The sequence below is a fragment of the Perca flavescens genome, chromosome 5 (genome assembly GCF_004354835.1).
Source record: "Perca flavescens isolate YP-PL-M2 chromosome 5, PFLA_1.0, whole genome shotgun sequence".
Lineage (NCBI taxonomy): Eukaryota > Metazoa > Chordata > Actinopteri > Perciformes > Percidae > Perca > Perca flavescens.
The window spans coordinates 32637157-32663613 of record NC_041335.1 but is presented as its reverse complement, the minus strand read 5'-3'; the positions used below and the strand labels follow the sequence as shown (position 1 = coordinate 32663613).

The 26457-nt window shown below is 40.2% G+C and overlaps 1 protein-coding gene across 1 annotated transcript; it reads right to left on the bottom strand.

The window, feature by feature from the left end:
- Positions 1 to 8801: 8801 nt before the first annotated feature.
- On the bottom strand, positions 8802 to 20948 carry p2rx7 (purinergic receptor P2X, ligand-gated ion channel, 7). The gene is made up of 13 exons (XM_028578982.1): positions 20625 to 20948; positions 19888 to 20035; positions 19734 to 19805; positions 19526 to 19598; positions 18856 to 18952; positions 17407 to 17487; positions 16628 to 16763; positions 14801 to 14937; positions 13392 to 13482; positions 13042 to 13107; positions 10979 to 11083; positions 10747 to 10854; positions 8802 to 9528 (listed from the first exon to the last, which is right to left on the bottom strand). Exons 1-13 carry the CDS (start codon positions 20738 to 20740, stop codon positions 9022 to 9024), a joined length of 1737 nt encoding a protein of 578 aa, XP_028434783.1. The 5' UTR covers positions 20741 to 20948; the 3' UTR covers positions 8802 to 9021.
- Positions 20949 to 26457: the final 5509 nt, after the last annotated feature.

Sequence of the window (26457 nt, the reverse complement as noted above, 5' to 3'; positions counted from 1 at the left end):
ACTGATTTTCTCAATTAGCATAGCTGAAGTGTGCAGCGAGGGAAGGAGGAGGTAGGTGTGAGTGTGTGTGTGTGTGTGTGTGTGTGTGTGTGTGCATTTTGAGTGCGTTTTTTGTCACTTTCTTTAGCGAGCGTGTAGTGATCACGTGTGTCGGCATGTGTTCATACTGTATGCATGTTATGCACAGTGGGTTTGCATGCAAGACTGTACATGTGTACCTAAATCTCCACACACTGTTGGCACTTTTGTCTGCCAATTTGATTCCATTTCAAAGCTTTTCATTTCAGAGTTTCCAACAGGATTAACGAGAGAACAATCTCATAGTTTTCACAACCTTTAATTACCCCATACAGTCGATTCATTGAGGCTCAGGCTTATAAATATGTTCAGTTCGGCGCCAGAATGAGTTTGAAATGAAATGAAATGATTGAGATGTGATCATTGTTATTGGTGCGTAAGACTGCAGGAGGGAAAAACGGAGAGAAGGGAAGGAAAAAGAGGAAGATTGTAATGATGGAAAGAAGGATACAGCAGCCTCTTTAAATGTTGTCAATGAGCAACTAGCATCTATCCATCACGGCTGCAGTGAACAGCAAGGCAAACAGGTGAGTGGAAAAAGAGGTAAGGACGAGATCAGGGAGTAAAATGTACAATTAACTACTAAAAATAAAACTTTTTTGTTAAAATGTTTAATGAAGGGGGCAGCTGTTAAGAAAAGATGCAGATGAAAAGATCGTCAAACGTACAGACCCGACTCGTTTTACAAAACACCTTTTTTTGAAGATACAATATGCAGTGCTTTCCTCAAAAAAGAATGTATGGAAAGTAAGCCCTCTCAATCATCACTAATGACCCACTAGAGGTGTGTGGTGGTGTCTGTAGGCCTATCTGCAGAGACCCTGCCCTCTGCCTGGATTTTCTCTTTTTGTATTATTTTGCTGTGAGAGGGACGTTTCTGGGCGGTTACAAAGAGCCTTTTGGCCCTACGTGGGTGTGTAACCAGCCAATAACAGCGCGCAGTGTGTGCAGCCCATTCTCATTCCCAACCACTGCTTCACCCCTCAGCATCTCATGTCAAAGCACAAGTCTAACTGACACACAGAACGTTTTCAACATCTGTTTTATCTAAAAAGATAGGGCAATATTTGGTTAAGGCAAATTATGTATGCTATTGTGTTTCTGCGGAGACATCCCAGACTACAAATCCTATCCTACAGACTAAAGAAAAAAAATCTTTGTTTGGTACAGATCCTCGCAAAAAGAGCACCATGACAAGCCAAGAATAACAGCTGTAAACACACACACCTGTAACAACCAACACAACCAGCATCCAACACACAGTTCACTCAGTGTCAACAATTCAACAACAAGCAGGCTGGCATCGTTAGAAACACTGCGACAGTCACACTTACCTGTACAGGTGTCCGACAGGTGCTCTGCAGCAAAGTATCAGCTCCATAAATCTTTCTATCCTCTTTGTGAAACAGACACCAGTTATGTTACGTTATTTATCTCTTCTACTACTGCTTTTTTTTTTTTATTCACTCAGTTTCGGTGTTTTCTTCGTGTCCATTTCACGTTTGTGTTGTTTTTTTGTCGATTTGAATACTCGCCATGTAAACTAAATTCTCTCTATTATTCCTGTTACTCATAAGTAAATAATTAGAAGGCTGCATACTTCCCATGCTGTCTTTTCTAGCAGATTCCCCAATGTAGGCCTAATAATGTGTTTTTCATCAATTAGTCTTGATATGAACTCCTTTTTGTCTTCATTATACCTGTTGTAATCTCTCATTAGGCCGACGTGTTTGACAGTTTCCAGTTAGTTACAGTGTGTGTATAGTCCAGTCGGGTGTTTTGCCTATTCTATGTGTATTTGGTTTAATCCTGTATGTCCTATTCTCAGCCAGGTAATGGCCATCTCTTCCCTGGGGCTCCTGCTCCATGTTCCAGTAAAAGGGCAAACTGTTAACCCTCCTGTTGACCTCGGGTCAAATCTGACCCATTTTCAAAAAGTTTCTTTATCAGAAATTTGGGTTTCTTTCAACCAAATTTTTAAAAGAAATAACGTGGATGACCCCCTACAACGCTCTTCACAAGTTGTATTCAATTTAATAGCATTTGAAAAACATTTTTATAAAAGAACGTTGAAAAAAGTGTCAAAAATGTTGGGGAAAGCTTAAAAAAACGTGGGAAAAAAAAAAAAAAAACGTCAAAAGGTGCAGAAAAAAACTTTGAAAAAAGTGACAAAAACATCAGTGGAAAAGCAACAAAGGTGTCGAAAAAGACATCAAAAACGTTAACATTTTGACCCAGAAAAACAAAAAGTTGCATGGTCGACGGAAAGACAAGGGTTAATATTTATTTTGTGGTTAGTCTTTGCACTTTTCTTTGCGCCCTGTGGTACATTCGTGTACTGCTGCGTGATGAAAAAGTCTGTCTGTGTAGCATGCTACACAGACAACTTCATTTTATATTATATGTGTAGTCTCCTGTATAGTCCAGTCGGGAGTCTTCTTCACAGACAAAAAGCTTCGTTCCACCAGGAACGAGTCCTTACCAGCAGGTTTTGCACTGAGCTGGGAGAAACCTTCTCCTACTTTGCTCCCTGGACTTGGAATAATATGCAGAGTATACTATGTTTTAATAATCTAGTATAATCTGTAAATCCATTATAAAGGTTCATGTAACTGAAAAATGCAACTGAGTTATTTGAGCCAGATTTAGTATCTTCCTTGTGTGTTTGATGATTCTATTTGTTGTGTTTTATTTCTGTTGAAGCTGTAAGTGGTGTGCTGTCTAGGCTAGGTCTCGCTCGGGAAAGAGATGAAGATGTTTCCATCTCAAGGGACTTCCTGGTTAAATATAAAAATAAATCAAAATAACTGCAACGTCCATGGTTCGACTCCTGGTCAGGGGACCCTTGTTGCATACCCTTCTCTCTCCTCATGTTTCCTGTCCGTCTATCTACACTGACTATAAAATAAGGGCCACAAAATAATCTCTCAAAAAAAGGATTAGTGTGGATTTGGGACTCTTGTTTAAAATTGAATAAAGTATCATCCTGAAAAGTTTGACAGAAGACATTTTTTCTCAGCTGATCCACTCATGGAACTTGGCCTCAGATTGAACTTGTGTCCCAGAAACCACTAGAATGAACAAACTGCCTGTTTTTACACAATCCGTTAAATCTGAGTAAACAAAGCTGCAGAGAAATGATGTCTCCTTGTATACATCATATTCTTCATCATGGTTTATGTCCAATCTTTATATATTTAGTCTGACTGATGTATATTATTTCCATTCCACGTTATTTGTACTTGATTTATGGATTCCATAACAGATACATTTGTTACAGAGAATCCACGGGGACTTCTCCAACCCAAAATCAACTTTTTAGTTACAGAATAAATAGAGTGAAAATAATTTTTGGTTTTAAATAATCATCTCTGACCGATTAATGCTTGTACTGATATAATGTTGTTTGTGTTGTGTGTCTGTCTCCAGTGTGTTGACTTTGACTGTGAGGGGGTAGTTTAAATCGAGGGATTGTGAGGACATGTTAAACAGTGTCAGGTTGACCAAGACTGCAGCCAGAAAAATATATTTAAGGTCAGGCAACTGAACCTCCACTCATCTTAAAGAAATAGTTCAGGCTGTACAGTATACCATGTTTCCCCCAAGCGCCAAACCTGGGGTGGATCCCAAGTCTCTTATTTGATATATCCTCACTCCTCGCTTCCTCGCTTGAACCGGAAGTTGTTCTGGTCCTCCTTTGTGAAGGCCGCCTCAAAGCTCTTGATCCTGGTGGCCAGGTTGGCTCAGTGGGTAGAGCAGGCGCACATATACTGAGAGGCTTATTCCTCGATGCAGAGGTCCAGGGTTTGAGTCCGACCTGTGACAATTTCCTGCATGTCTTCCCTCTGTCTCTCTCTCTCCCCTTTTTCGCCTAGCTGTCCTATCCATTAAAGGCGGAAAAGCCCAACAAAAAAATGCCCCGAGGAGGGATCTCTGAATGGAACGGACATCTCATCCCTTTAAAAAATGTCCTTGTTTCCTCTCTCCTTGCATGATTTCCTCATCTCGCTCCCATGCTTCCTCGGTGGGACGGACTAAGATGCGAGGAAGGGAAGCAAGTGAAGGAAATGTGGATTTAATTTAAGGACCTTGCATTGCCAGACCTTCCTTCACAGCACTGCGGAGGAGGGTCTGGCTAGTCCACTCAGCATTCCGGGAAAAAACGCGCTCCCTCGGGAAGGAACTTGTTTTGGTGGAACATGTGTACGTTCAAAGGTTGTTTTAGTCGTGCAACAGAAAACTCCGATTAGACAGATAGTCTAGCTAGCTGTCTGGATTTACCCTGCAGAGATCTGAGGAGCAGTTAACCATAGTCCTCAGAAATCCACCGGAGGTTAGAATGGCAACACGAAAAAAAGCGGAAAGGTAACGGACATCTGGCGGAATTTCTGGAGGCACCTGAACAATCCCAGAAGTGGAACGTCGCCGATGTAGACTACCCCAGGAGTGACCTCTCCGTGAAACACAATCAATCACTAATCACATCAAAAATGCCCCCACACTGTCAGCATTCAAAAAAGACCTCAAAACACACCTCTTCAGACTTGCATTCCCCAGCATATCCCCCACCCTCCAATTTTTTTATCTGGCTTGCAATCTTACTCTTACTGTCTTTATTAAATGTTTACTGCTCGTTTTTATTTGTATCCTATGTAAAGCGTCTTTGAGGACTTTGAGGAAAAGCGCTATATAAATCTGATGTATTATTATTTATTTATGTAGTGCACTAGAAACATGAAGTAGCAGAACATTTCACCACGGCATCTTGTGAGTTCATCTGAAGCCCAAATTAGTCAGAGAAACTGTAATCTGTAGTTGTTGTTTTATTTGCCGAAGTTTAAACCGAACCAATGAGATCTTTTCTGCCTCAGGGAAACATTTGTGTGACTAAAACCTCCGTCAGTGCAGAGAAGCCACCCAACAGCACACACAATGGAACTGCTGTTTGACTCCTGAGACTCACGTGTGTGTTTGTGATGTTCAAGCAGAGACAATACACACTTTTTATAGATGCACTGACAGATCTCTCCATCCACCCGTTTAATCTCTCCACTTCCCAGGTGTGCATCCATCCAACAGCACATCTGCCAATGTGCATCAGATCATCCATTCCCCTGTACTTCCATTAGATAATCCATCCACTGTGGCCTTCAACCCCACTTCCAGTCCACATGCATCCATCCACAACCTGCAGGTTAACACTGTCAGCATACAGAAAAAGAGAATACAGCCGTAAGTGATTTATATTTAGCTGCACAGGCTCTTTGGAAACATACTCACTGTCTGATGTACAGTATATGAAAATAAAAACACACTCAGTCTTAAAATATACATCTTCAGGAAGGATATAGGATCTAATTTACTGGAAGCCAATACTAGTTAAAGCCTAACTCTCGCTAAAATGCAACCTAGGGCCTTTTTGTGAATGTACCAAAGTCCAACTTTCTTTTAAAAGCATACTTAGAACGGAAGCGCCACTTTTAAGATTTACCGTATTTTCGTTTTTCGGTCAAATGGCGTTTTGAATGGGAGTGATAGGGGCACTTTTATGCTAGCCACAAGGCTCGACACAACATGAAACTTTGCTCGAAGTATCACCAGGGGCTCTCCACCTTAACAAAAGCGTTGACAACACTGTTTGTGTACCCAGAGTTAACTAAAAAGAAGGGTTTTGAACAACTCACTGTAGCTCTTGTTGTTTCCAGCCACAGCCATTTTATCAGTCAAAAACAATCGATTTCCGAATGCAACATAACAGGGAGGACAGTAAAGACAGAAAGCTCCTAAAGCTTAGTTCCATATAAATGCACGGATAATTCGGTTTTTTGTCGTTATTGAAAAACAATATTGACCTTGTAGTTGAAAAAGGAGCCTCTTATAAGAATGACATTTCCTCCTATGGAGTCCGTTCATTCGCATTTGGATAACGATTGTTTTTGACTGATGAAATGGCTGCGGCTGGAAACAAGAGCTACGGTGAGTTTTTCAAAACCTCTCTTTTTAGTAAACTCTGTGTACACAAACAATGTTGTCAATGCTTACGTTAAGGTGTAGAGCCCCTGGTGATACTAGGACCATAGTTTCATGTTGTGTCGAGCCTTCTCCGTGTTTTAAAAATAGCTATTTTGAGGCTAGCATAAAATTGCCCCTAGCGCTCCCATTCAAAAGGCCATTTGACCGAAAAACGAAAATACGGTAAATCTTAAAAGTGGCGCTTTCGTCCTAAATATGCTTTTAAATGACTCAGGTACATTCACAAAAAGACCCTAGGTTGCATTTTGGCGAGAGTTACGCTTTAATTCCAAATAAGATTAAATTAAAAAGACACATAATAGATTAGCCAGCAGTGGGTCTTGTTCAAACTCCTCTGAACTAAAGCAGTACTGGGGGGTCAGTGGATGAGTAATGGGAGGAAACAGGGAGGTCTGCAACCTTTAAAAAAGTTGTGGGAAGCTATTTCAGGCCGGGACTTGTTTAACAAAGAGCCCTTATTTTATTCAAATGGACCATTTATAAAAACAATGGCCACAGTCTGGAGCCAGATTTTGGGAAAGTGAAGGTCTGAGAGTACTCGTAAATGTCAAATGGGCCACCTGAAGAATGGCCCGGGGTGTAAACTGCTAATATTTCTCCAACTATTATTGTAGTGGATGTGACAGAGGAAGTGTTGGGCTATTTTATTGGCATAATTGGTCTTTATGCCAGTAAAATAACCAGGCCAACTCCAATCAGAGACTAAATTTGATCATATTCAGAAATGTATTGTTGCTTTTTCAGCTCACAGAACATGCCATTGTGTGTTAATGCCTCACTAATAATACAATAAACTAATATACTATGAAAAGGACCATTCTGCATTGTACCTTTAAATATATTTACAGTAATTGAGTATACTTCTCTGCTTTTACTTGAGTAAATTGTGAAGACTGCACAACATATATTTGAAAGTGTATCATTTACCTTTGCCAAGTAAATAATCTGGATCCTTCTTGCTAAATGTGTTTTTGAGTAAATTTCTTGAGTTCAGGATTAAACAAGTTCAGGTCAATGAGAAGATTTGGTCATTTTTGTTCTTATCAAGTATAATTTATTAGAAGATAAATTTATAAATTCCTCATTTGACTGTTTTGGGCCACAAATCAAAACAATTTGTAATAATATTTTTGTAGAACTGGAACACAAAGACTGTTTCATACACAGCAGGTATTACAGCTTTAAAAACTGAAAACATCATATGATAAATGAATCTTCTTATCTTGGTCTGGAGACATATATGTACTTATTTTGGATAATCTTCTCTTTTCACAGCCAGAGCAGCTGCTCGATGTCTCTGAAGCTAAAACATTGAGTCGTGCTGTATAATCCCCCAAACTGAAGCTCCAACACCAGACACCATTCAGGGACTTTACCCCTATTTCTTATCAATAAGAAACAAGTAAAGTTAGTGCACACAGCACGATGGGAAACACAATAATCCACTGAACAAAAAGAAAAGGTCTGTTGAAAGGAATAGTTCAATATGTTAAGAATAATACATTAGTTTATTCCTTTTTCTTACCAAGAGTGAAATCGGAAGATTGGTGTAGACTTGAAACTACAGCCACTAGTTGGTTAATTTAGCATAAAATCTGTTTTAACAAGGTAAAACAACTATTTGAGGTTTTAGATGATGGTGTGTGCTGGAAGGATTGCTGCTCTACCCACTGAACCAACCCAGCCACAGCTGGAAGGATTCTTGACAAACAGTGGAATGTGACTTTTTAAGTACATTTACTCAAGTGTTAAAATACGAATGTGAGGTACTTGTATTTTACTTGAGTCTTCTCTTTTCATGCCACTCTCTACTTCTACTCCGCTGCATTTCAGAGAGAAATATTGTACTTATTACTCCGCTACATTACTCTGACAGCTTTAGTTAATTTACAAATTAACATGGTTGCACACAAAAAGCATGTAGTCGTTATGAAATGTTTTATAATAAATTAAACTACCCAACAGTATAACGGCCTACAAGTCCAGCTGAAATAATTAGACAATTAATTGCGATCCCGCTCAATACTGGACCAAATTCAAAGATTTTGGGTCACATCAGTCAATTAGACACAAATGCATGGGGAAATGGGGCCCAGGTTGAGAAGAAAAAAAAAACGTAGTTACCTTTTAAGTAACATTTTCAATGCAGGACTTTTACTTGTAACTGAGTATTTTAACAGTGTGGTATTAGTAAAGGATCTGAATACTTCTTGCAGTTTATCTATCTACCCAGCACACCGGCTGAGAATAGATTCTGGTTTTGGTCTTTGTACAGGCACGATGGTACCACACCTGGCAACTTCACTGTGACGACTTTGATCTGGTGCACCCTACTTTTATTTAGCAAGAAATAGTTCCAGCACGTAACTCCCCATAAAGCCACAAACTGTTTTTACATTTTGTGTGCGGATTAAAGAAACGACCTGCAGCACGTTACTGCAATCAGGGGGTATTAGAGGTTTTTTTATGCGCACCATGATGTGTTAAAATCAGGTCTTCGACACAGTGAAAGTGAGAAGGTTTTTTTCCCCCATGTAGGAACGAAACTCTTCATGTTTCCATATGATATGACAGATGTAAGCACATTCCTGGCAGGAGAAACCTTTTGTCTGAGCATGTTAGTAATGTAAAGAATGAAATTTCTGCCCTGTAAAAAGGCAAAACGCTGCTTAAAAGGAGTGAAACTGAGAAACATGGCTTATATGTTTAATGAGCAGCTAAATGACCGGACAGATGATGATGAAAATGCAGTGATTTATTGACTCAGTGAGGTTTCTCCTCACCCCTTCATCTCCCTTCTGATGGAACGCAAGCTGGCAACATTATTGCATTTTTTTTTGCTTTCTAAGGCAGATTTAACATAGAAACACAGTTAGTGGGTCAGTGAGAGGGGGAGTCCCTGATCTCCTCTCACAGCTCTTCGTTAGCGCAGGCGTGCGTGGTCGCGGTCCTGGCAGGTCTGAAGCCGCTGTACTGTCCGTCCGCGCTCGGGTACTCCTCCCTGACTCTTCGCACGCAGCAGCTGGGGATGGCAGGGTGGGTGTCGTTAGGTGGGACCCCAAACCTCCAGCTGATGTACTGACTGTAGGCGCAGTGACGCAGGGCGCTGGTCTGGCGTCGCCCAGCGGGTGGACCCAGAGGGTCCCGGAACAGGAGGACGGCCTCCAGCAGGGGGCGACGCAACACAAGCTGCTCGAACAGAGGAGACGAGGTGATGCAGGCGCCGGCGCTCCGCCGGCAGCACAGCTCCTCCTGGGGGAGGCAAGAGGGAGTGCAGCAGTCACACTTACACCAGGCTGGGCGCCGAGGTTTGGAGTTGGGGTCAGGTTTACGGTCGAGGGGAGGCGGGGCGTCGTGATCCACGCCGTCACCCGGCTGGAGCAGACAGAGGACAGCCCTCAGGTGTCCCGTGTCCTCCTGTCAGGACACGAACATATCACTCAAGTCAAGATTCATTCAGGCTGTAATTCAACTTTTTACACAATTTGACTCACCTAAATTACAAAACCCATTTACTCACTTACCAGTAGGCCTACCTCCAGAAAAACGTGATTATGCGATCGCATAATTCAATGCATAATCAGCCATAGTCCGCATATTTATGCGGGGGCCGCATTTTTTCAAATAATATATTTTTTTTTTCAAAAATGTGGGGGTTGCATGATTTCATAATCCCCGCATTTTCGTTGCAAAAAAAGTCACATATACTGTATCTTACGCGTAATTACGCGACGTGAACATCATCGAAAAGCAGGGTGTTGGGGAATCACTTTTTTTTCTCTTTTTCATCAAACAAAAACAAAAGTTTTTGCAAGTTCCCGCAGTTTTTGCAAGTTCCCGCAATTTCATTGCATAAATATCCTGCATATTCCATTGCATTTTTTAAGAAAACATGCCGCATAATCAAGTATTTTTGCCCGCAACAATCACAGAAAAACTCCGCATTTTTCTGGAAGGACTGACTTACCTCGAGTGTTTTAGCGATACATTATCGATTATGCCTCAACCACACATTAAAGTAATAATCATGAAGATTTTCATTTAAATTAAAGAGTCAACGCCGATAGAGGTAATGGTGATTGAGCCTTAGGCGCACTGATGAAAGCCTTTGCAATTACAGAATTTTCCCCGTCTCTGCTAGCATTGAAACACAAAATCCATGTGTTGGTGAAACAAATCAGGCGCCAAAAACAGCCTCCCAGCAGCTTACTTCACTTTAAAATGTCAAGTCTAGAAAAGCTTAATGCTAATCTACTGCATGACTATACATCCTGGAAGAGGGATCCCTTGTCAGTTGCTCAATCTGAGGTTTCTTCCAATTTTGGGTTGTTTTTTTAGGGACAGAGTTTGACCTTATCTGAATCAAGGGTTTAAGGAAATTTGTGATTTGTGATATTGGGCTAAATACATTTAAATAAAATTGACTTTGAATCTACAAAACTATAATAATGCTTCATATCTGGTTCCAGATAGAGTTCCCAGAGACTCATCGCTTATGTCAACCCTGAAGGTTTCAACTTGTTTGAGGCTAATGTTTTGGAGCAACAGATAGATTTTAGGTCTCAGTTTCATCAGTAATAAAAGACCATTTCTACATGCTATTTCTCTGATCTTTCCTCTCTGCAGCAGGTTTACCTTGTATGGCTGAACAGACATGGGTTTGATGTCTTGTAATCTTTTCTTCTGCGATCTCTTCACCAGTCGAATGTTGTTCTCGTCGACGTAGGACACGCAGACGATGCACTGCGACACAGAGTCACGTCACACCGTGAGATCACACCCATGGGAAAAGTTATATTGTGTAAAAGTACAAAATGTTTGACAACAAGTTTACAGCTACAGTACATTCTATCAAACCGTTCATCACCTTGTGTTTGTCTTGGACTGACTCCACTTTCTTCTCTGAGTAGTTTTGTCCAACCTCTGCAGAGTAACAGCTGGTTTCTATCAGCCAGTCGATCATCATGGTCGTCTGAGGGAAAATAAAATGGAGTTTCACACTTCATCTACAACACACTACAAGACACCGGTGTGTCAACATACCTGTGATTTGCGTTTAACACCAAACATGGCTTTATTTTACTGAAATAAACTGATTAAAGCTGGGAAGAATATTTTCACTTTTCGGGTCTTAAAAATCACAGAAAGAGCTTGAATTTTTTAAACTCTTCTGAGACGGTTAGCATTTTGGGTTACACTTTACTTGAAGGTATCTACATAAGAGTGACATGACACTGTCGGGTCATAAACATTATAAACAAAGTCATAAACATTCATGACATAACGTTTCTGTCATTAAGTGTCATTTGGTTTGTCATGACAAGTTAGGGTAGGGTTAGAGTTAGGGTTCATGACAGTGTCAAAAGGGAGACTGGCCAATCTCAGGTTATTTTAGACAGATTAGGTTCCTATTGGCTGTTCTACAAATGCAGATATGCGTGCACATTCCTTCAGATCGTGAAAGCCTGATTTAAAGGTGGAAAATCATGTAGAAAAAGTTGTGTGCGTGAAGCGACATACTGTTTTTTTCCCCCGTCTCTGCTAGCATTGAAAGTAAACCGTTACTACGGCTGAACAAACAATGACAATAGTGGTAACCACAGAAGATGAAGCTTCAAAAACAAGTAAATGTGAGAATGAAAAACACGAATTACCACCAAGGCGGACGAAATGGAGATCTTCAAGATTTTTAGTAAAAAAAAAAAAACATATTAAAAAATAAAAAACACTGCATTTCAAATTTGGAAAGTAATTCAACAATATTCCAAAGAGCTGCAGGAGGAGCGCTGCTTTTTACTATCCAGGAGGGTTTTATCCAGATAACTGATAACAACCCCAGCTTTAAAATAGCTATGTGCTGTATGTTTTTGTGCAGTGTGTTTGACTTGTCTGACATGGTTGCTGCTTGCTCATCCAGCCTAAGCTTCACGCAGGCTCTGCCCCTGGTTCCACATGTTGAGAAATACGCTTCTATGCCTCGACAAAAGTTAGATGAGAACACAGATACCACTCTCATACAAGAGAGAGATCATTCCTCTCATCCAACTCATCGTTAGAAAGCATACATTTCCCAAAATGCTGAATTATTTCTTTAATTGTTTGTTTAATTCTTATTCATTGTACTGTCTGCTGTGTAAAAGGGGTTTACGGAAAACAGACCGTAGTGAGAAGTCAAACTCCAGACTGCAAAACATCCCTGTCAGTTGCATCATGGACACTTTCTCCATGATTTCCTAACATGGTTTCACTCAGAATGATTCATTGCTGTGAAGATTATGCACCAAAGTCCACAGGGGAATCAGATTTCTTGGAGCAACCAGTTGCCTCCTGCAGCTTTCAGCATATTTAGTAGGGGTGGGAATCACCAGAGGCCTCACGATACGATATCACCATGATACTTACTGAATGTCATGATACAAAAGTACAGTATAGCGATTTTAAACATATTGCAATATTTTCTCATATATTGCAATGCATTACCTTTTATCAAACTTCAAATTGTTCCCAATTTCAAATTATGTCCCCAAAAAGAAACTTTGTCAACATCGGTTTTATCTAAAATTGTATATTTCTTTCAACGTTTGTTTATCTCACTTCAATTTTATTGCTGCAAAATGGAATTGTCAAGCAGACAACCTGACCAACACATATATAATAATAGATTGATACTTGGGGACTATGTATCAATACAGTATTGCCACGGAAAATGTTGTGATACTATGCTGTATTGATTTTTTTTCCCCCACCCATAATTTTTAGCCTTTAGCTTTTTCTGTAGTGATTCATTCAGTTAGTCCAGATGCAGCCACCATTTAAAGTCCCACTCTTGGACACTCCAACACTGACTGCCACTGTGTTCAGCACTAAGGGAGGATAACTGCATGAAAGGACACCATTGTGGCGGCAGCTGAACCCTGTGTGGTCTCTCACCAGAGCGTAGTACGACAGCGTTGATCCGATGTAGATGATGAGCTGAATGAAGCAAAACTTTCCCGCCTGGAAAACAGAGCAAACTGTCACTGTGTTTAATTGTCTAACTCCTCCAGAGGTATAGAAACACTGATGTCTACAGATCCTGTGTGCAAAGGTGGCAAAAAGGACAAATGGAGTTGATGATAAAGTTATGGCATCTTGGACAATTACCTCTCAAACACAACACAAATTAGATGCTCAAACTAGGAAATATAAAGTTTCACAAATAACTGCTGCAAAGATAAAAACATATAATTGGTTTAAATGTTAAGTTTAAAGATATTAATTCTAAAAAAAGAAAAACCCACCTGTCCGAACACCATGACATCAAACCTGATCCCGAATGCTTTGTACAGCGTTCGCTCCTCCACTCCGTTCACTGTGTGGTACTTTGCATATCTGATCAGACGACAGCAGAAACGATAAAAAACAAAAAACAACGCAGCATACAGTGAAGCATGAAGCAGGATTGTTTACCCCAAATCTGAAATCAAACGAGATGTGCCAGTTGGGATGTAATCTATCAAGCTGCCTTCAGTTTATAACTGGCACAAGCCTTTGTAACCTATATGAAATGGATCAATGCACTTTACAGTATTTTAGGAGATATGTTCAGTATGTTCAGTTTTATTGCAAGAGCTTTACTGGGTAAATGACCACAGTAAATATCCAGTTTACTGACATATTACTGCAGTAGCTAATGTTATAACACTATTCTAAATTCTCATTATGGTCCCAATAGTCTCACTTTGCCAGACCTTCCTGCACGGCGCTGCAGGGGAGGGTCTGGCTAGTCCACTCAGCATTTCTGGGATAGGAGAAAAACGTGCTATGGTTTATTGGCATTTCTTTAAACCAATCACAATCGCCATCAGCGGCGATAAGCGCCTGACGGAGCCACGGTGCCTCTGCAAAATAGCCTCGGGAAGGAACTTGTTTTGTTGGAACGTGTGTATGTTCGGAAGTTGTTTTAGTCGTAAGCTACAACAGAAAACTCAGATTGGACAGATAGTCTAGCTAGCTGTCTGGATTTACCCTGCAGGGGTCTGAGGAGCAGTTAACCATAGTCCTCAGAAACTCACCAGAGTTTAAAATTACAACACAAAGAAAGCGGAAGGTAATGGACATCTGGCCAAAAAGAGGCACTTCCGGCTGAATTTCCGGCAGCACCTGAACAATCCGGAAGTGGAGCGTTGTGGATATAGACTAGGGTCCCAATCATCCGAACAGAGCTGGGTAAATCAGCCTTTTGCTTTCACGCCCACAAGTTTAGAATGAGCTGCAATGAATCTTTAGTTTTAAAAATACTTCAAAGTCTGTTTTTACAGAACGTTATTGCTTTTAACAGGTGCCATTATTTGCCACGATTCTTTTAGCCTCCAATTCCTGTATCTTTTGTGTCGGTTGTTTTTTTAAGTGTAATCTGTCCCCTGATCGGTTTGTACTTTCATATGAAAATTGTATTCTGCTGCCCATCTTGGCCATAAATGTTTCCAACCCAACATAAAAACAAATAGGGAAATACTGAAGCCTCAAATTGTTTTCATGTAAATTCATGGACATAAAAAACATGGGACAAATGTAAGTTATGGACCATTACACTATCAGCACAAACTGTTTTTAAACTTTCTCTCTTAAACGTCTGTCTAAAAAGAATCAAAGTTCCTCTAGTGGTTGTGATGACTGTAAAGTTGACCTTTGACCCTGGCGCTCTCACCTGAAGTTGAGGCCGGGATACAGCGTCTTGTTGCTCTCTTTCTCGTCCAGCCGTCTGAAGGAGTATTTGGGAAGGCAGCGCTGCATGAGCCGGTCCAGGTTGCAGTCCCAATTGATCAGTATGCCGATGACGCCACCCTGTGGTCAACACAGGAAGTGGGGGTTATTAATCTCACCGACCATGAAGGAGTCAATTATCTGACTTTTTACAAATGTTCCAGATTTGAGTCAATGTTTAATTCACAGGGGCCAAAGTTCTGCATTTACTTTGTTTATTTTTGATACTTTGAGTACATTTTGCTGATAATACTTATGTACATTTACTTCTAGGGCTGGGTACCGAATTCAATACTTTTTAGGCACCGACCGAAATGCCTTCTTAGTATGATGAAAAATGCCTCGCCATTCAATACCCAATTTCAATCCCTAAGAGGTAAATCTCATCAGCGCCAGTGAGCCAATAAGCATGCAGCATGCTTCCACCAAGATCTAACAATGCTGCTGATTGGCTGTCTAACGTTACACGTCATAGAGGCACGCAAGAAAAACTACAGAGACGGGGCTCACGTAGTAGGAGCTGAAAAATAAATAACAAAAGATTTGTGCTGTAATGTATAATGTTGTAATTTCTTCTTTTGTTTTATAAAATTGATACCGGTTCCTAAACGACCAAAGTCATGGTACTGGTATCGGTATTGAAATGTTTTAAACGACACCCAGCCCTACTTACTTCAGTAACAACAATGCTGGACTTTTACTTGTAATGGAGTATTTTTACAGTGTGGTATGGTATCTGACTATGGTATCTACTTCTTCCACTGCTGGTCTTTGCTCAAACTGAGCGTGTACCCTCAATTTACTCACATCAAAAATATAGTATAAAAAGCTGTTGTTTTCAGCAGGAAATGTATCCCACATAAGCTTACACAGACCAGACTCTGTTTCTGTAGAAAGATGTCATTCCTACAGATGCAAGATGTTGAAATTTTAAAGCTGAAGTTTGTGAATCTTTTACTTTTTTCTTTACAAAACATAGCTGAACACTGGGGAGCTCTGCATGTTTTTTAGTCACTCCGTTCTATAAACAGATGTTAAAAGCCTTATTTTCTTAAAAGATGTGAATAAAATCTGCCAATGCATTAAGAATATTTCAACTTGGTTTCAACAGAAATCAACTTCTCTTTAGATTTTTTAAAAATGTAATAACATTTAAACTTTTTTTTTTTTTTTTAAGTTTGTCTTGAAATAAGAATGAATAAGGGAGGCAGCTGCACTGCAATCAGAGGATTTCACAAAATACTTGAAACCAGTTGATTTCCACAGGTAGGAGGATGAACTATTCCAACAGCACAGGTATTTATTTATCACTTGTTTTAAGAAAATAATGCATACAATGTAAAAGAAACATGACCTAATTACTAATTATGATAACAAAATATAGGAATTCTTGGGAAAAGCTAAATGATCTGTTAGGCACATATGTATTTTTACTATTACACTGACAATGCTGACTTTCCACTTTAATCTACACAAACTAAAGAAAGTTTGAGGCAACACTTCCTTTTTTTGGTAGTTTCATTTCAACTTAACTTGATCTCTTGCTGAGGACAACAGACGCTCACTGAAGGAAACCCAAGAAAGAGAAAGTGGGTGTAAAAAAAAAAAAAAAAACGGGTCTGGTCTCACCGTGGTGCTGCATCCTGAGATTTCACCAGTGAAGTAAGTCAGTAAAATGAACGGAACTGTGGCTAGAACTTCGGAAATATAACCCAGGTTGCAGTGAAAATAAATGTTGCTTTCACTGCAGAAACATTTGAACATCTCAAACCTCTACGGCCATTTCAGTGAAATTCTCTCCGGCCTCTCGAACGACGTCTCCCAGTCTGAAGATGGGACACAGCGAGTCTTTTCCTCTCTGACAGCTCCTCAGGTAGGCATCGTTCATCTCTGGGAGGATGTTTCTTCTGTCAAACAAAATAAGACTCAAATATTCACAGAACATCTGAGCTCCTCTCCCACTGAAGAGAAGGTTGTGGACTCTGTGTGTGCAGCAGAGAGTTTCAGTGTCAAATGACAATTATAATAAAATCATGCAGGCAAATACTTGAAGGATATGCAAAGTATTTCGCTCCTTTTCACCATGATAAAATGCCAACTATAATTTGCAAGTTGATATGACAAAACATGGGGAAACAATAATAAAACCCCAAAGAGAGGAGAAAACTACTTTGCTGACGTGCTGACAGACTTCTTAATATCAGAAAACAGACTTGTGATAGAAAAGGACAGAACTCCTTCTCTTCCATGACTGAAAAATAAAGAAGTTGTTTGCAAAACAGCAACAACAAAAAAACAATTAATGAAGCAAAATTATTTGATGTTGGAATGTCCCTGAACACACCAAAAAAGAAAGTCTTCAAAACTGTCCCTCCTTGCAGCTGCATTGCTACATAAAAAAGGACATAACAAAACATTACCATAAATAATGAAATATATCTTTTACATTGCCACAGATGGGAAACTTGTTGCCGCACAAACACAGCTGTGGCTGCACTGCATAAAGTTAGGAAAATGTTTCAAACCCCATCAGTCAAAAATAATTCTCACCGGATGAAGTTGAACGCAGGGAATCGGATGTTGTTTTTGATGAGGACTGTGAAGTTCTCAGCTGCTGCCAGCAGAGCGGGCCTGCATTGTTAAAAAAAAAAAAAAAAAAAAAAAATAAGATACAACAAGAAGTTCAGACAATGCAATCCGATTGGTCAACTAGACATTTAGAACTCAAATATGTATGATGTATGATGTACCATGCTCACCGCTCAGCAAAAGCAAATATTTCAGTTACAACATAGTCTATATCCACGACGTTCCATTTCCAGGATTGCTTCGTTGCCGACGGAAATTCCGCCGGATTTCACTCATTTAGGCCGGATATCCGTTGCTTTGGACTTTCTTTGTGTTGACGTTCTAAACTCCGGTGGATTTCTGAGGACTATGGTTAACTGCTCCTCAGATCTCTGCAGGGTAAATCCAGACAGCTAGCTAGACTATCTGTCCAATCGGAGTTTTCTGTTGCACAACTAAACCAACCTTTGAACGTACACGTTCCACCAAAACCAAAAGTTCCTTCCCGAGACTAGTTACAACACATTTGAGCTAGATAATCAGTTCTGTGTTTATATGTGCAGTATTTATTCAGTTTGGGAAATCCTACGATCTTCTCAAAGCTAACGTTAGCTCAATTTGGCTGGTTGACTCAGCAGGGACTATAAATCCTCCGTTTGTTTTTATTTATTCCGAGCACATTGCCCCCCAAAAAAAAAAAAAAAAAAAAAAAACTATTTCATTTTCAAATCATTTTGTTGGTAACAAAAAGTAGAATCACAATATTACACTCCAGGTGTGCTTTACCATCATTATTGGCACTTCAGTGATGCAATCATGTTAAAGCACACCCTCCTGTGTAATAACGCTTAATTATACACGTAAGTCAATACAGTACATTTTAATAACAGAAATTCACATTCATCCATCTCAATGAGACTCAAAAACTGTTGCCCCCAAATGATACTGAATACAAGTTCTAAGTAAGTTTCATATATGTAGTGTGTTTACAGTGGAAATGTGACGCAATTAAGTACACTTTTTACAGTGTGTATGTCCACCTGATGGATGCAAGTCCAATATTCTCTCTCTTTTAGCTCCGTTTTTCGTCTTCACCAACTCCTAACATGTCTCTTTAGCTGCTAAATGCTCTACTGTTTTCACCAGCTAGTCTCTAACTGTGCCTGTCTGCTGCTGAGCAGGTAGTGTACAGTGGCTTTAAAGAGCACAGTTTGCAAACAAGTTCAACTTAAAGATGATATGTCAATGTTGTGTTCACAACTTGATTCCGCTGCCCCCAAGTGGCCAGAAAAATCAGTTGTTGCAGGTTTAAGTTAAATCTTAACATGTTGGTGCCTCAAAATTAAATGTCATAGGCTACAACTTAAATTCCTGCTGAGTGAGATGTTACGTGACAAAGTCCTGATCTGACAACAAAATAGCAGACGTTACCTTGGAGGGTTCGTCCTGGTTTCGACTGGACACCACGCAGAGACCTCACAGGTTTTCCTCAACACGTCAAACTTCACACACGATCCTGTACAAATCCCTGCAGAAAGAAAACAAACAGCGCTGCATTTAAACTCGCCTGATTCTGTCACAACTGGAGTTTGAAAAGTCGCAGGTTTGATTTCTGCAGACTAGTAGCAGAGAGAGGAGCGCTTTTGGCTGAAGCTAAAACTGTGACACATAAATGACACATTCCTCTGCTTCTTGTGGAAACAGGTGTCAACTAACCCACTCAGGCCAAGGTAGGTGTTGCTGTAGTGAGTCCATCCACAACCGATAAACTGGGCTTTTTGATAGGACAGCTATAGACAGGAAAGGGGGAGAGAGAGAGGGGGGAGGACGACTTGCAGAAAAGGGCTCCGGGTTGGAATCAAACCCGGGCCACTGCGGTAAGGACTGAGCCTTAGTACATGGGGCACACACTCAACCAGATGACCTGTATCACAATAAAGTCAGCAAAGCTTCCACAAAAGGGCTCGAGGTATGGAATTAATCTGGTTACAGATCTGCTGCGTACGGTATACGAGGATATACAGTAACCAGGTAACTATAGATACATGTAAACCCGGTTTCTTGTATACGTGTAAATGTAGTGAAGGAGAAGTGAGCATACCGTGGCTCTGCTGATCCCAGCCTCCTTTCTCACAGTCCTTATCTGTGCGACACAATTTGCCTTTAAGGGGAACCTGGAATATAAACACTGCTGCATAATAAGAAAGGTTTGCCAACTTTCCATCTGAGTCAATGTACCATTAGCAGCACTGAAACATTACACCAGTTTAATAGATAGACAAATGGTAATAATGATGATGAAGGAGCACCTCTGGGCATTTCCCCTGCTTCTGATTCTTCGTCACGATGACATTGGTCACCACAAAGAAGGAGTTTTTGTCCTGAAAACAAAAATCACATTTATTTATATTGTATTCTCCTCTTAGCTAAAAGACCCCAAAAACCCCAGAGGACTGAGGCTACCTGTGGGGGTCCGCTGTAGTCCACCACATCCCAGACCTCGTCCCCGACCCCGGGCAGCTGGGTCTGAGCTATACCCTTCACCTTGGTGGTGACAGAGCTCACCACCAGGTCAAACTGCTGGTAACTCCTGTTCCACAGCAACATTATGCTGCAAAATAAAACACAAAAACGGACTTTTAAATGCAAATCACATGTTACACATTAAGGCCATGGCATTTTTGCTTAAAATATGTCTTAAATTATTAAATTTATTCTCAAAATAGTTGATTGAGCATTTTAAAAATTTGATTTCAAAAAGGATTCACTTCAGCATAAGATCACTGTGAAGTGGGCACTACGGAAATATTACAGGGTTCCTTATAAAATGTACAACAACAAAAATACTCACAGTATTGTATGAGAAATGGGTATAAAAGTAGCTACAGTAAAGAAATACCGGAAATTATATTTTTTTTAAAAAATAGACGGGCAGTTCCTACAAAGTAAAATACATTTGAATGTATTTTTGTGTTACATATCCAAAAGAGGCGGTTCACTTTCATTCAAACATGAATAAATAGCATTAATCACTTTATGTGTTTATGGTAACACTCTTCCTCTGTGGATGATTATGGCAGCCGGTAGTAAAACGGTTTGAGCATAACGGGACTGGTGGTGGAAGCAGCACACAGCCGCTCCCCGAGCATGCGGCAGCTGCGGGGGCAGAAAGATTTCACGTTGTGTTCAGGCTCACTCACCAGATAAACAGCAGAATGGCTGCGTTCAGGCTCCACTTGAGAGAGCCGAGCCGGACGCTCTGGATCCGGACCAGCTTGTTGGTTTCATACTGACACAGAACTCCGCAGCACCGCATGCTGCTGCTGCTGGTAGTGGTGCTGGTAGTGGTGCTGGTAGTGGTGCTCGGGTTTGGGTATTTCTGTGTGATTACTAAAGTGGAGGAGGAATCTCTGACTCATTTCTTGACTTTTCTTCCTGTGTGCACGGTCACATGTCCAGATTCCTGCAGCTGGTCTCACTCTCAACATAATCACTGCAGCCGCAACATCCACTCAATCTCAAACTGACCAAAAGGTCTACCTTACAGCCAAATAGAGCAGTATTTTCTCTACTAATTTTGTAAAATTAGTTATATGAGTCATACTTCTTTCAGTGTTGTCGAAGTTACTTTGAAAGCATAGCTTTGCAAGCTACCATTACTTAAGACAATGAACTACAGAAAAGGGAGAAATATAGTTTGGTTAGCTGAAGCTACTTAGAAATTGACGAAAGTATAAAAAAAAATATAGAACAAAAAAGTAAAATGGCAGAAAAGAAATGCCACTCAATTGATTAATTGCAAAAGGTGCAGTCAGACAGCTTCCAGAAACCTGGGTAGGCTACTGCACCGGGCAGGATGACTCAGTTAGCCAGGTATCCTAAAAATAGCATTAAGTAATTTCTCTCAACACTAATATTGACTAATTGAGACCAAATATGTTCAGGGTGTAGTTTACAAATTCAGATTAAAAACTTCGAAAACTAAAGTCACATGTTTTAACCACATGGTGACGTTCCAGCTTCCTGGAGTAGGCTACCCCTTAACCTTAAACCTGTCCTAAACAAAAGTGTTGCCTGATCGAAGCATTGGCTGGGCTTCATGCTTTCACAGCAGTCAGGATGAAAAGGTAGGGTTTAATTACAGTAGAGATAAGCATTAGTAAAATACAGAAATAAAAAGCATTTATTTGGGGTGGAGGAAGCTCAGTCGGTACTGTTTTAGTCTTAAATTAAGTCTGCGGTTGCCATCAGAACGGAGACAAATCAAATGAGAATAAAAAAACAAATACAAGATGTTGATCAAATTACTACTTTGATGTACAGAATGTAGTGCTGAAACGATAAGTTGACAATTATTTTTGTAATCAATTAACCGTTTAAGTTATTTATGAAAGGAAATTGCAAAGATTCTCCAATGTGATGATTTTCTGCTTTTCTCAGTTTTAGATCTTGGTAAATAGAATATCTCTATCTACATATATATCTTAAATGCATTTTGGCCAATTGCACTGGGCAGTTTTCCCTATTTTTTGACTTCTTACAGACTATTCAATTAATTGATTCATCCAAAAAGTAATGCTAAGATTAGCTACAGCCATAAAAAGGGAACAGAAAATGAAAAGGTTTCAAAGCGAGCGAGGATCACTACACAACACATAGCTAAAACCATGCAGTGGATGGCAGTGTTTGCCTCACCGTGTGTGTGCACATACTGATAAACAAATGAATATAGAATAAATAGGAAATTCTGGATATCTTTCCATGATATAAACACGTTAGAACATTTCTGGTTTGGAAACAAAGTCATAAATTCTGGTATTCCATTTGTCCCTTTTTTTTCAGATTTCCTTGGAGAGAAAGAGCCTCTTGTTCCCAGCAGGAACAGTGCTGACATGAGAAAACAATGGCAGCCTCTCAGTCTCTGCAGCCGTCGGAGCTGTGCAGAGCTGGAATGTCACCGGCAACATTTGCTCAAGTGCTTGACTTCACAGTTTTTGGTAAACTTGTACTTCACTTGATTATTTCCATAATATGCAACTTAATACTTCTACTCCACCACATTCCAGGGAAATATTAAATATTGCACTTTATTTTTTTTTAAGATCATTTTTTGGGCATTTTAGGCCTTTATTTGACAGGACAGCTGAATACATGAAAGGGGAGAGAGATGGGGGAATGACATGCAGCAAAGGGCCGAGGTCGGAGTCAAATCCAGGCCCACTGAGTACACCTCTTTATATGCGCGCCTGCTCTCCCAACTGAGCTATCCGGGAGCCCAAATATTGCCCTTTTTTATATTTATTTGACATTAGTGGACAATGATTACTTTGCAGATTGATTTTACATCCTTCATGTTACTCTACTAGTATAGTAGAGTTACTTTATGACTCTACACATGCATCAACATTAAAGTTCTGCTTACGGGTCAAGATATTAACATGTATTGACTCTCAAAGGGACTATTGTATTGGGTATCATTTTGAATGCAGGGCTTGTACCTGTAATAAAGTGTTTTTATTTATTTTTTACTTTAAAGGGATAGTTCTGGCCTTTCAAGATTGATTTGGATGAGGTACTTCTCCATAGTCAGTGTATTAGCTACAGTAGATGGCGGTCGGCACGCCCCCAGTTTGGAGAAGCAGGCAGGAGTACCGACATGGAAGATAAGCAATGTTCTGCTGTGGACGGGGGCAGCAGCTAAACATATATTTTAGACACCTAAAAAAGGACCACCCCTCAAAAAAATCTGTTTATTCAGAATATTTTCAGTAGCCTGAGAAAATCCTGATGAACTTCCGGCAAATTTGAGATTTGCTCTGCAAGTCCGTCTGGCCAAGAGCCCGTTCAAGCCCATTTCCAATTTTTTTCCAAATCGAGGCACCAATCACAACCGTTGAGGCGATGACGATAGCGCAGCGACGGCAAGCAGCTTTTTTTTTACATTCAACATGACGGCCACCGAACCACTGTCTATGCCACTGAAGCGGAGCGCAGCCACCCGTTGATGTCGCTGCCAAATTCCGTTGGTCTGATTGGTTGATATTGCGCCCAGAGGCATTTGAGCGGCGTCCGTTGGTGATGGCCCTTTGTAAATGGGCTGTGAATTAACCTTCCCGAGACCCACTCTCAGTTACAACTGAGAAGGGTCTGGTGTCAACCAGGCTATATTTTCAGCCCTTTATGATGGGGAACTGAAGCCATTTGATATACTTTCTTTAAAGCCACCAGACTCCTTTGACAAAAACAGTAATTATACCTTGAAGAACATAGGAGTAGCTTGTCATTCGCTTCCTTGATTGGTTAATTAGCTTATGTTATTGTGTGATTTTGGTGTTTTAAATCTAGTTTAGATCCACCAAAGTCACATAAGACAAATTAACCGATCGAGACAGCGGTAGACCCGTGTGCTGCAAGGTACAATGAGAGGCTTATTCTACGCGGGGAGGACGTCACTTAAGATGTTTAGTTGTTTAAAGACAATATGAGAACATATTTTTGTGACTAAAAACACACAACATTGAACAGAAGATGTAGTACAGGGTGTTGGACTGGGGGTGGAAATGTACTTGTAAGAACAGGGGCGTAGCACAAAATTCTGGGCCCTGTAGAAAGGCATTCTCTATGGGCCCCTCCCCGCATCTACAGCTATTCATTCTAGCATCTTTTTGGCCCTCCTCACATGAGGGCCCTGGGTACTCAGTACCATTTCCACCCCCAGTCCGACACCATTGAGTAAGAGTACTACAACTTCTGTGCAATGCTGTGTTTTTAGTAAAAAAAAAAAAAAGATGTTCTCATATTGTCTTTAAACAACTAAACATCTTAAAGGTGCTCTAAGTGATGTGACACGTTTTTTAGGCTACAACATTTTTTGTCACCTACAGGAAACATCTCTTCACTATCCGCTAGCTGCCTGTCCCCTGAACACACTGTAAAAAAACACAGTCTCTGTAGACAGCTCAGGCTCCACAAACGCCAACAAAAACAAACTGCGCCAACCTGGCCGAGAAACATAACAAACAGACAAGAAGGAGTTGGTTGAGTCATGAATACGCATTGTGGAAGCAGCCTACGTGCTAACGCTGCTGCAGTGATGGCTCAACCAGCTCCTTCTTCTCAGTTATTGGCTGGAACACTGTTTGTTATGTAAACCATCATTGGCTAATTTCTTTATATTATAAGCGACAGCTCTGAGCTTCAACTGAAACGTTTGGGTTTGGGTTTTAATTTTAATTAATATGATCATTAGCTGCAGCTCTGAATGACTCTCTGCTGATAGTTACACATCTACAGAGGTGTCAAGTAACGAAGTACAAATACTTCGTTACCTTACTTAAGTATAAATTTTGGGTATCTATACTTTACTGGAGTAATTATTTTACAGCATACTTTACTTCTACTCCTTACATTTTCACAGAATTATCTGTACTTTCTACTCCTTACATTTTAAAAATAGCCTAGTTACTCATATTTCAGTTCGGCTTGTTTTCATTCCGGCTCGTCATCGTTCAAAAAAACACACACAAAAACCCTATCCAGATAAATCGCTCCATCCGGAGAGAGTGAATGTGATTGTGGTTGGATGAGAAGTATAAACATAGTCATTCCGACTCCCTATTGGTTTGTACGCGATCCATCAAACCTGCACAGACCCGGTGCTAATACGCCACCGGTGCTTTAACGACCGTTATCTACCAGACCGAATAGCAACGTGGATTTCGGTGCCTTATTTAGGTGCCACTTAGATGCCTGCGCTTCTCTCTGATGCTCCGAAAACGGACGTTAGAGGGAACTGAAACATCGCAGCATGGGACGCTAGTTAACACTACAGTTGGCAGCAGCTAACGTTAGCCTACAGTTAGCTAGCAGCGGGAGTAAACACGGTTAAAATGCTGAGAGCTAAACGGTGTAAAAGTGTGTCTGTATTTCACTGGAGAAGATTGTAACACCAGACTGTAGCTGCCGTTGTCTGAAAAACACAGACACAGTCATGTGTCACCTTTTTCAGCCCTTCTGAGTTTGCAGGTATGATTTTAATATTACATTATTATAGTAATATGATTTTGTCCTAACGTTTTGGTGTTAAGCTGTTGTCCTTATGGCATTGTTTCCCCCTTACATCAGGGGTGTTCAACGTTTTTTAAACCAAGGACCCCTTAACTTAAAGTGAGATGTAGCAGGGACCCCCTACTACATATTGTATGAAATTAAGTTGCCTATTAAACTGGGCCTACAATAACAGTTAGGGCAACCTAAAGCGTTCTTACATACCCTTTTTTCATAAGCTATTAAAATATTAATTGTTGGCATGATTTTATAATATTTTAATGTAACATACTGTATGTGGCACAGTAAATCTAGGATTAACTGTATCTGTGGGCTGATATCTTAGGGACTCCCTTACCTATAGGCCAGTAAGCCTATCATCACTGGGAATTTATATTTGCTAATAATATGTTGGAATTATGTTAAGGCATTTTAATTTTAAAAGACTCAAAGATAATAAGAAGACTCAAAAATTAGGCAGGCCCCCCTGCAATGACTTTGAGGACCCCTGGTTGAAGATCTCTGCCTTACATTACTTTTAGACTTTAAGTAGTTTTGAAACCAGTACTTTTACACTTTTACTTCAGTAAAAAGCTTGAGTTGATACTTCAACTTCTACAAAAGTCTTTTCAAACCCTAGTATCTAGCTATACTTCTACTTGAGTAATGAATGTGAATACTTTTGACACCTCTGCACATCTACCGGAAATAATGAAAAGACACTGACCGTGTTGATCTGATAATGACATCTCAGCCTGCCCTGGTTATCATGAAAACAGGAACCACAGTCCTTTAATCTGTAATCTGTCAGCAGCTTCATTCCAAAAAAAATGAGTAAAATGCAGTTCAGAGAGGTTAACTTCAGTCCACTGAGAGTAAATATCATTTAAATCACATTTGCACACTGCAAAAGAAAACATATTTATAAAAATATGAAATGAAGTTAACTGTTCGACTGTACTGCTCCATGTCTTGCCCATGTGCAGG